This window comes from Orycteropus afer, unplaced genomic scaffold, assembly GCF_000298275.1.
Source record: "Orycteropus afer afer isolate SDZICR_OR568_19922 unplaced genomic scaffold, OryAfe1.0 scaffold00192, whole genome shotgun sequence".
In the NCBI taxonomy this organism is placed as follows: domain Eukaryota; kingdom Metazoa; phylum Chordata; class Mammalia; order Tubulidentata; family Orycteropodidae; genus Orycteropus; species Orycteropus afer.
This window is the reverse complement of record NW_006921779.1, coordinates 5238435-5252031: the sequence shown is the minus strand read 5'-3', so window position 1 is coordinate 5252031 and position 13597 is coordinate 5238435. Positions and strand designations below refer to the sequence as shown.

The 13597-nt window shown below is 38.0% G+C and overlaps 1 protein-coding gene across 1 annotated transcript in view; it reads left to right on the top strand.

Moving 5' to 3' along the window:
- The first annotated feature begins 930 nt into the window (after positions 1 to 930).
- Positions 931 to 13597, top strand: part of AGO4 (argonaute RISC component 4) — a 50588-nt gene continuing 37921 nt past the window's right edge. The window contains exons 1-6 of the mRNA XM_007947652.1: positions 931 to 1115; positions 8145 to 8265; positions 9703 to 9884; positions 10067 to 10203; positions 10296 to 10430; positions 11466 to 11553. Of these exons, the coding sequence (XP_007945843.1) occupies positions 8161 to 8265; positions 9703 to 9884; positions 10067 to 10203; positions 10296 to 10430; positions 11466 to 11553 (647 nt within the window). The 5' untranslated portion in view covers positions 931 to 1115; positions 8145 to 8160. The remainder of the gene's footprint in view (positions 1116 to 8144; positions 8266 to 9702; positions 9885 to 10066; positions 10204 to 10295; positions 10431 to 11465; positions 11554 to 13597) is intronic.

Sequence of the window (13597 nt, the reverse complement as noted above, 5' to 3'; positions counted from 1 at the left end):
AAGACAAATGGAAATGGGGAACACAGAGAGGAAGTGGGACTAGTGCTGTTACATTGTGTGCTGTGCAACCAATGCCATGAAACAAAATGTTTATAAAATGTTGAATGGAATACTAATTTGCCCTGTAAACTTTTACCCAAACCACAATAAAAAGTTGTTTATTATTTTTTTTATCTATGAAAAAGGAAAAAAAAGAAAACACTCAGATAAACATCTTTTAGGTAGTCTCTGCCTTCAGACAAGATCCATCTAACATCACCAATGATATCCCTCATTCCATGTCTTCTTCCGAATCTAGCTTGAATTTCTGGCAGTTCCCTGTAGATGTCAGAAAATGGACAGCCTATGATAATGGAGCTCTGGTAGCATAGTGGCTAAGGCACTTGACTGCTAACCAGACGGCTGGCGGTTCAAACCCACTAGCCACTCCTCGGAAGGAAGGTTGGGCAATCCTGCTTCTGTAGTGATACTGCCTCGGAAACCCAAGGAGGGGTCACTATGAGTCAGGTCTGACTCGATGGCACATAACAACAACCACAACAACAACATGATAATGGAGGCTCATTTATAAAGGATTAATATATCATCTCCAGCCTGAACATACTGATGACCCCCAGAGTTTAGGTATGGTTTTATTTTAAAATATGTATAATGTTACAAGCCAAGCTAAAGAGTCACTAATGCTCATGAAAGGTTTTATATAGTAGTCTACATCTGAGAGGAATTTATCAAGCTATCTAATTTTGACATCCCCAAATTCAAAATAACAACATGGCAAAATATTTAGAAACCTAAATTTAAGAGACACTCTGAACTCTTTCTATCACAATATGTTCAGTGAATAATAAGATCTCAATAATTGTAGCTATCATCATCATCATCAGTATTAAGGGATATTATTCTTCATGACCAAATAAATAGCATATCAAATGTCTTTCAATCTCCTTAGGACCTCCAGCCAGCTTGTTTCAGCCACCTCGTCGTCCTGGCCTTGGGACTGTTGGAAAACCAATTCGACTGTTAGCCAATCATTTTCAGGTTCAGATTCCTAAAATAGATGTATATCACTATGATGTGGATATTAAACCAGAAAAACGGCCTCGCAGAGTCAACAGGTAAGGAATAGAAAAAAATAGAGTTCTATACATTTAAATGCATATAAGTTATTATGTACCACCCACATTATTCTGTAAATTCTTTCAACATGTGGCCTTTGTTTTTCTCTCAGATGATAAGCTTCTTGATGGTAGGTGTGCTGTCTCATACTTGGGTATCTTCTGCAGATCCTAGCGGAGTGCTAGATACATAATTAGTCAATCAGTAAATAGTTACTGAATGAAAGAGAAAAAAGGTCACTCTTGTATTGTCCAAGATTAGCAGAAATTGATAAAATAAGTGAAGACATCAGTGTCAGTGGGAAAGAAAACTACCTGGAAATTCAAATTTTATTATTAAATGTAATTGGACATGAAAAAAAAAGTAAGTATAAGACAGAAAAATCATCTTGGTGTAGTGCAAAATGTAAGTTCTATGTCTAGCATTGTCCAAGAGGAGTTCTGCTGAGAGAGAAATATTGTGGTCTATATGGGAGAACTCTACCAACTGTGAGCACATAGACCTGTAGCAAACATGCTGAGAATAACCACTTTGCTTTTCTCTGATTCCATGTAGCGTTATTCTAGCAGTCTTTGATATTATTAAGAGTCTTGCTTTTCTAAGAATACTCTTTCTGTCGAATGAAGTATTTTGTGCTGTTTTACAAATCAGTAATTTGGCTTTCTCGTACAGTGTTCAGTCTCATGTGAGGTCATAACAGTTTGGCTATTATGTGACTGAGAGATCAGTCCTAGTAGAAGTGGTAGCAATGGCTAACATTGATTCATTCAGCAAATATTACTGAGTACTTACTATATGCCAAGTATTGTTCAAGGCACTGGGTATATAACATGAACAAAACAGGTAAAATTCCCACCCTTGAGGAGTTTATATCTAGTGGGTCCAAACCAAAAAAAAACCAAACTTACTGCCATCGAGTTAGACCCGACTCATAGCAACCCCTCCTTTGGTTTCCGAGGCAGTATCTCTACGGAAGTAGATTGCCCAGTCTTCCTTTCAAGGAGTGGCTGGTGGTTTGAACAACCAGCCTTCTAGTTAGCAGTCAAAGGCCTTAGGCACTAAACCACCAGAGTTCTCTATATGTAGTGGGAGAAGACCAGAAATAAACACATAATTAATAAACATATTATTTGTTAGCAATAATAAGTGTTATGGAGAAAAATAATGCAGGGATAGAAGATAAGGAATGAAAGTGGGGCAAGCCACTGATATATTTGTTTTTATATTCATGTTCATATAAAATTTGTTTTAATATAGTTATGGAAGATCTCACTGAAAAGTGACATTTGGGAAGAAATGAGGAAGTAAGGGGTATATGTTGTTGTTTGATACCATCGAGTCATCTCTGACTCATAGCAACCCCATACACAGCAGAATGAAACACTGCCCAGTCCTGCGCCAGCTCCATAATCCTTGCTATACTACTTGAGCTCATCATTGCAGCCACTGGGTCAATCCATATCATTGAGGGCCTTCCCCTCGTTGACCCTTTGCCTTACCAAGTATGATATCTTTCTCCAGGGAATGGTTCCTTCTTACAAAGTAGATGAGACAAAAGTCTGGCCATTCTCACTTCCAAGGAGCATTCTGACTGCACTTCTTCCAGGAAAGATTTGTTAGTTCTTTTAGCAGTCCATGGTACTTTCAGCATTCTTCGCCAGCACAACTCAAAAGCATCAACTCTTCTTCAGTCTTCTTATTCATTGTCTAGCTCTCACGTGCATATGAGGCTTGTGTCAGTCAGGCACACCTTAGTCCTCAAGGAGACATCTTTGCTCTTCAGCACTTCAAAGAGGTCTTTTGCAGCTGATTTGCCCAGTGCTATATGTCATCTGATGTCTTGACTGCTGCTTCCACTAGTGTTGATTGTAGAACTAAGCAATATGAAGTCTTTGACAACTTCAATCTTTTCTCCACTTATCATGCTGCTGCTTCTAGGTCCAGTTGTGAGGATTTTTGTTTTCTTTATATTGATGTGTAATCCATACTGCAGACCCTAGTCTTCAGTCTTCATCAGTGAGTACTTGAAGTCATCCTCACTTTCAGCAAGCAGTGTTGTGTCATCAGCATATCGGAGGTTGTTAATGATTCTTCCTCCAATCCTGATGCCATGTTCTTCTTCATATAGTGCACCTCCTTGGATTATTTGCTCAGCATACAGATTGAATAAGTATGGTGAAAGGATACAATCCTGACACACTCCCTTCTTGATTTTAAACCATGCAGTGTCCTCTTGTTCTGTTCAAACAACAACCTCCTTGTCTATGTACAATTAAGTGTTCTGGAATTCCCATTCTTCTCAATGTTATCCATAATTTGTTATGATCCACACAATTGAATGCTTTTGCATAGTCAATAAAACACAAGCAAACATCTTTTTGGTATTCTTTGCTTTCAGCCAAGATCCATCTGACATCAGCAATGATATCCCTTATTCCACGTCCTCTTCTGAATCCAGCTTACATTTCTGGATGTTTTCTGTCAATATACTGCTGCAACCATTTTTGAGTTATCTTCAGTAAGATCTTACTTGAGTGCAAAGATGGGGCAGTCTACTTCCGTAGTGATACTGCCTTGGAAACCCAAGGAGGGGTCACTATGAGTCAGGTCTGACTCGACGGCCTATAACAACAACTCTCTGTCCAAGGACAAGTTTCAGAGTCTCTTCTGACATCTGTTTTAGTCTTTTCTTACTTTCCTGTCTTTTTAATGACCTTTTGCTTTTTTCATGGATGATGTTCTTGGTGTTCATCCCACAATTCTTCTGGTTTTTGGTCATCGGTGTTCAGTGCATCAAATCTATTTTTTAGATGGTCTCTAAATTCAGGCAGGATATATTCAAGGTCATATTTTGGCTTTGTGGGCTTGTTTTAATTGTCTTTAACTTCAAGTTGAACTTGCATATGAACAGTTGATGGTCTGTTCCACAGTCAGCTCCTGGCCTTGTTTTGGCTAAAGATACTGAGCTTTTCCATTGCCTCTTGCCACAGATGTAGTCAGTCTGATGCCTGTGTACTCCATTTGGTGAAGTCCATATGTATAGCCACCATTTGTGTTGTTGGAGAAAGGTATTTGCAATGTATAAGTCATTGGTCTTGCAAAATTCTATCATGTCATCTCCAGTGTTATTTCTGTCACCAAGACCAAATTTTCCAGCTACCAACGATTCTTTGTTTCCAACTCTTGCATTCCAATCACCAATGATAATTAACACATCTTGATTGCATGTTTAGTCAGTTTCAGACTGCAGAAGTTGATCTTCAATTTCTTCATCTTTGGCTTTAGTGGTTGGTGCATAAATTTGAATGACAGTAGTATTAATTGGTTTTCCTTATGTTGTTGTTGTTATGTGCCCTCGAGTTGCCCTGACTCATAGGGACCCCTCCTTGGGTTGCCGAGGTGATATCACTACGGAAGTAGATTGCCTAACCTTCCTTCCGAGGAGTGGTTGGTGGATTTGAACTACCAGCCTTCTGGTTAGCAGTCCAGTGCCTTAGGCACTATGCTACTAGAGCTCCTGGTCTTCCTTATAGGTGAATGGATATTATCCTATCACTGATAGCATTGTACTTCAGGACAGATCTTGAGAGATTCTTTGTGATGATGAATGCCTCATCAATTTGTCATTCCCAGCATAGTAGATCATATGGTTGTCTGATTCAAAATGCCCAAAACCAGTCCATTTCAGCTCATTAATGCCTAGGATATCAATTTTTCTGAGTTACATTTCATTTTTGACAACTTCCAATTTTCCTAAATCCATACTTCATACAATTCCATGTTCTGATTATTAATAGATGTTTGCAGGATTTTTCCTTAAAGTGTCCAGTAATGTATCAGTCCAGTAATATTTCAGGCTCTGATATTCATAAGGTTTTCCTCAGCCAATTCTTTGAGAAGTGGGTAGTCTCTTCCTTCTTCCGAGTATGTCTCAGTTTGGAAGCTCTGCTGAAACCTGTGCACCATGTGCAACCCTGCTGGCATTTGAAACACCAGTGGCACAGCCTCCAGGCTCACAGCAACATGCAAGCCACCACAGTAGGACAAATTGACAGACAAGTTTGTCTCCCTTAGCTGTTCCAAACCTCTCCACCACCGGAGAGGATCTGGCCGCCATTGGCCCTGGCTTTCCCACCTTCCTGCCTTGGGTGGGGGCTCTTTCCCTCCCCTTACCTGGATCCAGCTGCCATCAACCCTGACCTTCCCACCTTCTAGTTGAAGAGTATTCCAGGCAAAGGTGATAGCTTGCTTGGCATATTTAAGTATTAGCAAATAGGTCTCTATTGCTGGAGTAAGAAAGGGAGAGAATGATAGAAGACAAGATAAGAGAAACTCCATTGGGCCCTATGTAGGCAGTGGCACATATGATTGACTTTGCTTTTTAATGGATTGCTCTGGCTGCTATGTTGAAAATGGGCACATCCTTATCTAAGCAGGTAAGGATGAAAGCAGGAAAATCAATTGGGAGGCACTGGTAATCAGATAAAAGGTGATAGTGACTTTGATCTGCGTAGTAAAAATCATAGTAATGAGAGGTGATCAAATTCTACAAATATTTTGAAAATAATAACAAGTTTTGCTGATGGATTGAACCTTTTGTGTGAGAGTGTGACATGAGTCATGATTAATTCTAGGGTGTTTGTCCTAAGCAAGTGGAAAAACAGAATTAACATTAATTAGGATGGAAAGAATATGGGAGGAGCAGGTTTTGGAGAGGCAGATCAGGAGACATGTTTTAGAAATGTTAGGTTGAGATGTCTATTATAGATGTCCTGAAAGAGATATTGAGCAAGAAGTTGAATATATGAGGTTAGTGTTCTGGGGAGAGGTCCAAGCTGGGGACAGACATTTGAGAGTGACATCAGCATATTGGTGCTAAAACCATGAGATGGGATGTGGACAAATAGGAAGAGTGATTAGACAAAATAAGACTCCAATAATGAACCTGGAGGCAATTCAATATTTAGAGGTTAGGAGGTGGGGAAATAGCAGCAGCAAGACTGGGATTGAGGGGCTGTTGGGATAGGAGAAAACCAAGAAAGAGTGGTGCCCTGGAGGCAAGGGAAGAAGATGTTTTAAGTTGGAAGAATTTATCATCTAATGATAAATTTCAAGTAGCATTGGATTTAGCAAGTGGAACTCACTGAGTACCCTGATAAAAGTAGTTTTGGTGGAGAAGCCTGACTTGGGAAGGTTTAAATGAGAAAGAAGAATAATTAAAGACAACTCCTTCAAGGGATTTTGAAGAGTAGCAGAACAATGGGATGTTTAGAGAAGGAAGAAGTGGGGTCAAGAAAGTGTAATTTCTTTTGAGATTGGCAAAATTACAATCAAGTAGGAGGGAAATGTTGAAGATTCAGGATAGAGGAAGATTTCTGGAGTGATATCTATTAGCTGACCAGAGTGGGTAGGCTTACCGTGTGAGAAGCGCTGTTCTAAATACTTTATGTGGATTTATTCATTTGATACAACAACCTTCTGAGGTAGGTATTATTATTATTATTGTCATCATTTTACAGATGGAGAAACAGATATGTGACAGATTAAGAAACTTGTTCAAGGTCAATGTAGCTCTGCCACTTAATAACTGAGTTACCATGGGCAGGTCACTTGCCCTTTCTGAATTTTTATTTCTCTCTTTAATATGAGGACAACAGTGTTGCTTAACTTGTCACAAGGTTATTGTGAAAATTAAATGAGCATAGATGTTAAAATATCTTGGTCACTATACAACTCTTTATAGTTATAATTTAAGGATATAAAGCAAGAGGTTACCCTTTCCCAGTATGAAAAAGCACAGTTTTTAAATTAACTTTATTATGGGAAATATATGATAATACATTTTCCATCCATTTTTTTTTTTTTTCAGTTGCATGTGACTTTACCATATGACTCTGCCACAGATTTCATTTGTAATAATGCTAATGCTAGATGTGATGTATTTTGGCTTTAAAGATACAGTTCCCACACATGGAGCTCATGAGTGTTGGTAAGGCTGTGCATTAAAATAACTCACCAGTTACTGTCAAGTCAATTCTGACTCATAGAGACTCCATGAGTGTTAGAATAGAGCTGTGCTCCACAGGATTTTCGATGGCTATTATCTTTCAGAAGTAGGTCATGAGACCTTTCTTAGGAGGCTCCACTGGATAGACTTGAACCTCCAACCTTCTGACTAGCAGCCAAACGCCTTAGCCATTGCGCCACTAGAGCTCCTTTGCACACGTATAGCACCTGACTTTTCATTGACTCTAGTATTGCAAGATCTCACAGACCCAGCTCTGTCCATGTCTTAAACTGTATGCTCCAGTTTCCTTGCAGCTGCCTTTATTTCATGGTCTGTATACAGTATGAGCTTTCATATATCCAAGAACACCTAAGGATAGCTACACATGCTTGATTAAGAGAAAGGCTTCTATTTTAAAAAGAAATAAATTACATCAGTAATTATTTTGCCATGAGATTATTTTACAACATTTCCTTCTCTGCACTGCTTGGGAACATGTGAAATAAAACAAAACAGTACACAGAATACTGTATCAGCAATGTTAGGCAAAGTGGTCAACTTATTCCTTTGGGTGTGATATATCTTAGGTACATTGATCTACAGATTTCTAAATTTCTGTCTGCTCTCTTTTCCAAAACCAGTATACTTAAGTAAGGATGGTGATTTGATAAATTATCATTATTTGGTGCTGAATATCCTTGTAAAACTTAGATACCCAAGATAGGTTATTCTTACAATGCTGTTTATTATAGGAGAGGGTTTTAGAAAGCAGGAGTTTGAGAGGATGCCATCAATCTTAGGCTCTTTTTTTTTTTTTTTTTTTAACCTCCTTATGTTATCATCTCATAGTTGCTTTTGCTAACTTGTTGCTACATTTCTTTGGTTAGCTACTTTTTAAATTACTTTAACTCTTCAGCCTCCAGTAGATTTGCTCTGAATTTAGATTTACAGGTCTTGTGATAGCTTCCTTACTGTTCATCCTTTCACAAAGCTAACTGCCAGTATCTCCATTACTGTTAAGGGAGGTAGTAGACACGATGGTGCGGCACTTCAAGATGCAGATATTTGGTGATCGGCAGCCTGGCTATGATGGCAAAAGAAACATGTACACAGCACATCCCCTGCCAATTGGACGAGATCGGGTGAGTGTTAACAGCATGACAATGCTTCCCTTCTAATGAGAATTTGATTTTTAGAATAGCTTCTCATGGTGATGACAGATTTGTATCCTCCTGTCCCTTGGTGAATCAAAGATTGAAGATGAGATGAGCATTAGAATTTAGGTTGATAGATGCCATTTTTCCACATATTCAGAGATCCTCCCATTGTTAAAGTGCTACCTGAATCTGAACAATTAGTTTTTAGAAATTATAGACAATTATATAATACTCTCTTGGGAAAATAGGTTTGGTTTAGATGCACAATACCGTAACAACTTTGTTATTTGCATTTTTTTTTAAATTGTGGTAAATATGCATAACACAAAATTAACATAAATTTTAAAGAGTATTACTCAGTGGCAGGAAGTACGTTCACACTGTTGTGTCACCCTCTTTGCTATCTATTTCTAGAATGTTTTCATCATCCCAAATAGAATCTCCATACCTATCAGACAATAACTCCCCACTTTCCACTTCCTCCAGCCCCTGGTAACCTCTATTCTACTTTGTGTCTCCATGAATGTGCCTATGCTAGGTACTTCACATAAGTGGAATCATACAGTATTTGTCCTTTTGTGTCTGGCTTAATTACTTAGCATAATGTTTTCAAGGTTCATCCATGTTGTAACATGCATCAGTACTTTATTCCTTTTATGGCTGAGTAATATTCCGTTGTATGTATATGTCACGTTTTGTTTATCCGTTCATCAATTTATGGACACTGGGGTTGTTCCTATCTTTTGGCTATTGTGAGGCTGCTATGAACACTGGTGCACAAATATCTCCTTGAGTCCCTGTTTTAAATTATTTTGGATATATACCAAAGAATGGAATTGCTGGGTGATATGGTAATTCTATGTTTAACTTTTTGAGTATAATAATTAATATATATATATATATATATATATATATATATATATATATATATATGCTTTTAAGTTAGAAAAGTATTCCATGAATATATGCTCATTTAAACTTATTCAGACCATTTGGAAATGTGGTAGCTTCCAGCCTCCCTGCCTGCTTGCACCTCTCAATTCCTTTTTCCTTTTCAGAGGAAACTACTGATAACAGTTGGTATATATTCTTTCAGATACTTTTATGTGTATTGGCTCTTCTATTCTCTCTCTCCTGTGCTCTTTTTTCTTCCCCCATATTGTTCAATGATTGGTTTTTATTTAACAACATATCTGGGAGATCTTTCCATTTCTGTACGTTCAGATCTACCTTATTTCTTAACTATTGCATAAGATTCCATTTCAGTCCCTTATTAATGGACACTTTAGATTGTTTCCAATGTCTTACAACTGCAGAGAATGTTAAAATAAAGTTTCTTAGGCATATACTATATTGAATATTCCTGGGATCTTTCCCACAGTGTTTGTAAGTATGTGTGTATGTATGTATTTTTTTCTTTAGGTTGATATGGAGGTGACCTTGCCAGGTGAGGGTAAAGATCAAACCTTTAAAGTGTCTGTTCAGTGGGTGTCTGTCGTAAGCCTTCAGTTGCTTTTAGAAGCTTTGGCTGGACACTTGAATGAAGTCCCAGATGACTCAGTACAAGCACTTGATGTTATCACAAGACACCTTCCCTCTATGAGGTTAGTATTTTGGTTTGAATTCTTTTCCACAAATATCAGATGATTTGGGGAGGTTGCACAGAGCCATTGAAAAGTTTCTGCATAAATCATATCTCAAGTTTGATTTCAGTTCATGAAGTTGGAAATGAAATGAGAGACCTTTCAAATTTTTATTGTGAAACATGCAATTCTTATTTCTTTAGGTACACTCCAGTGGGCCGTTCCTTTTTCTCACCTCCTGAAGGTTACTACCACCCTCTAGGAGGGGGCAGGGAAGTTTGGTTTGGCTTCCATCAGTCTGTGAGACCTGCTATGTGGAATATGATGCTCAATATTGATGGTATGATGGAACTCTCTACCAGTACACTTTTGAAAGTGTTTTTGGTCCTTTTCCTTTCCCTGAGCTAAGTATCCTTCCTCTCTGTTTGCTAGTATCTGCAACTGCTTTCTACCGGGCTCAGCCTATCATTGAGTTCATGTGTGAGGTTTTAGACATTCAGAACATCAATGAACAGACCAAACCACTAACAGACTCCCAGCGTGTCAAGTTTACCAAAGAAATCAGAGGTAGGTGTTTGCATTAGTGCAGTCTTGGCAAGGCAGCTTAGTGTTGTGCCAGGAGCATGGGCTTTGGAGTTAAAAAGACCTGGGCTTCCATTTAGTCCAGCCAGTGAGTGGGGCCTTGATCACGTTACTTGGCCACTATGAGCCTTAATTTTTTCATCTATAAAACAACAACATAAAGATAAGAATGTGCATCTTGTAGAGTTGTGATAATTAAATACAATTAGGTTTACAAAGCTTCTAGCACAGTACCTGACACATATACAACACTCAGTAAATGTTACCCTTACCCACTTAAATTCTTCCATCTTAATAAAACAACACAAATTCATTTAATCTCCTTTTGGAGTGTCTTTTCTTGTTGACTTGTTAGCTGTCTTCTCACTACAATATAACCTTCATGAAGGCTATCTCCAGACCTTAGACTAAGTGCCAGAACATACCAAACCGAAAACTAAATCCATTGTCATAGTGTTGATTCTGGCTCATAGGGACCCTGTGGGACAGAGTAGAACTGCCCCATAGGGGTTACAAAGCTATGATCTTTATGGAAGTAGATTGCCACATCTTTCTCCCATGGAGCAGCTGGTAGGTTCAAATTGCTGACATTTTGATTAGCAGCCAAGTACTTAAACACTGTGCCACCAGGGCACCTTGCCAGAACATCCATCCATCCATTTGTGTGTGTAGATATATGCATACACACATATATGTACACACACATACATATATGTGTGTGTATGTGTGTGTACATATATGTGTGTATGTACATCTATATCTCTCTCCAGAACATAGTGGATGCTTAATAAATATTTATTGAATGAATTAAACTCAGATGAGCACCTTAAATCATGTGTTCTTCTGTTTAGCTGATGCTTTTTGCCTGCAGAAGATTTTATTTTCCCTATATCTTTGCAATGTTTGTCCTGTACAATGTTATGCCTTTTTGGAGACAGCATTTGATATATGAATCTGTTTTAGTCACTATGCTTTGAACTAATACTGATGTTTCACTTTTTTATTCCCTCCTAACTTTAGGTCTTAAAGTTGAGGTGACCCACTGTGGACAGATGAAACGAAAATATCGCGTCTGTAATGTGACTAGACGGCCAGCCAGTCATCAAACGTATGTTATCATATCTTAAAAGATCCCACTACATATTGAGTAACACAGTGAAGCTACTGTAATCCTAAGGGACAATGGTATCCTGTACTGTAATTTTCTAGATCACTGAACTCTTCACTTAAAGCACCAACAGCTGTAAGGAGTGTTTTGCATATTTTTGATGTTGTTGTTGTTGTTATGTGCCGTTGAGTCGGACCGACTCATAGCAACCCCTCCTTGGATTTCTGAGGTAGTATCACTATGGAAGTAGATTGCCCAACCTTCCTACTGAGGAGTGGCTGGTGGGTTTGAACCACCCCTTCTGGTTAGCAGTCAAGTGCCTTAGGCACTATGCTACCAGAGCTCCCATATTTTTGATAGGGATAGGTATAAAACTTATTTCCTACTTTTAATTTGATTCATCTTTTAAACAAAGTATGCAAAACATAGATCAACTTTTACTTAAGGATGCAGAGTCATGATTATAAACAAGTTATTATTATACTGTTGTAATTCTTAATACAGAGACGCTTAGGGTCTATTAAGGCCTGTAAGTCATATTAGGCTGTCATGTGAAGACATACATTACTTTTGAGTTTTTCTGTAGATTTTCCCCCTCTCTTTGTAGCTAGCTGTCTCTTCTTCCATCTGTCCATGTGGATGGTACACTTCTAGCAGCACATTCTTTCTACATCCTCAGTCTCGTTCTTCTAATCACTAACTTCTATTCCATTGTGAGCTGTGCCTAAAGGAGACAGTAAAGCTCTTTTTAAATTACTATATACATGTTTTATTCTTATAATCAAGATCATTACACTCATATCTGACATACAAGTAAATATTAGCTCTTCTAAGTAAAGGGTATAAACTTAAATATATAAACCTTACATTGTTTTGTTTAGAGCCCCCTTTTCTGCCTTATGTTATAGTCTTTGTTTAAGATCCATGGTTCTTAATTTTCAATATTTAGCTTCTATCACAATTACTTGAAGGGCCTTGCTCCACATAGTTGAAGGTTTTTTTGTGACCTCTGGATAGGTGAAGTATATTTATTCAGTTTGACTCAAATAAACTGTTGGGCATCACCTTATGTACACATTATGTGAATTTCTTAAGAGTTGTGAAGTGAAATTCTATATCTTGTTCATATTATAACATTGCCTTCATTTTCTAGGAAAAAATGTTACCCAAACCTTAGGCAGTCACTCTTTGAGAACTGGAACATCGTTTCAAGCACTGTGCCTTTTCATTGCTTATTTACTTCACATGTTGTTGGATTCCATCCAGTCAGTTCTGACTCATAGTGACCCTACATGCAAAGAACGAAACTCTGCCTGGTCCTGCGCCATCCTCACAATTGTTGCTGTGTTTGAGCCCATTGTTGCAGCCACTATGTCAATCCATCTCATTGAGAGTCTTCCTCTTTTTCCCTGACTCTAATTTTCCAAGCATGTCGTCTTCCAAAGCCTGGAAAAACTTCCATAAAAATATGTAGACTTACAGACGCATATAACCTTTGCACAAAATTTAAAAGCACATAGATTTATATATCACATATATGATCCTTCCTGCATTGTTACCTTGTGGGAGCTGAAACAGTTGCAAAAGTGGCATTAAAGTTATCATTGTGCCAAGTATTTGAGAGAGTTCACAGACTAGGAGAGCTAAATAAAGAAGCTTTTAAATCGTGCTCCCTAGTTTATACAAGATAACCTGCCACAGTCTCAATTTCGTGTATTTGGACTTGTTGCCTCCAAATCTACATGTATTCATCCTGGTTTGGGGATCTGAAAATGTCCCAATAACTGTGCTACACTCATTTTACAAAAAGCTCTCTTAAATAAACAAAAGTCCTGTGTGGATGGCTCTGAGTTCTTATTTGAGTGTTAGTGTCTTTAAGAAACCAGAGAGATTATATTTGTATCTGTAGTTATTACCTGACCTCTACTGAGTCTGTATTTTTTTTTTTGGTTCTGCAGCTTCTTATTTTAAGTTCTCATCCTAGCTTCAGCCAATGTGGAAGATTCTAACAGAACCATTAAATTCTAAAATTTAATTTTATTAA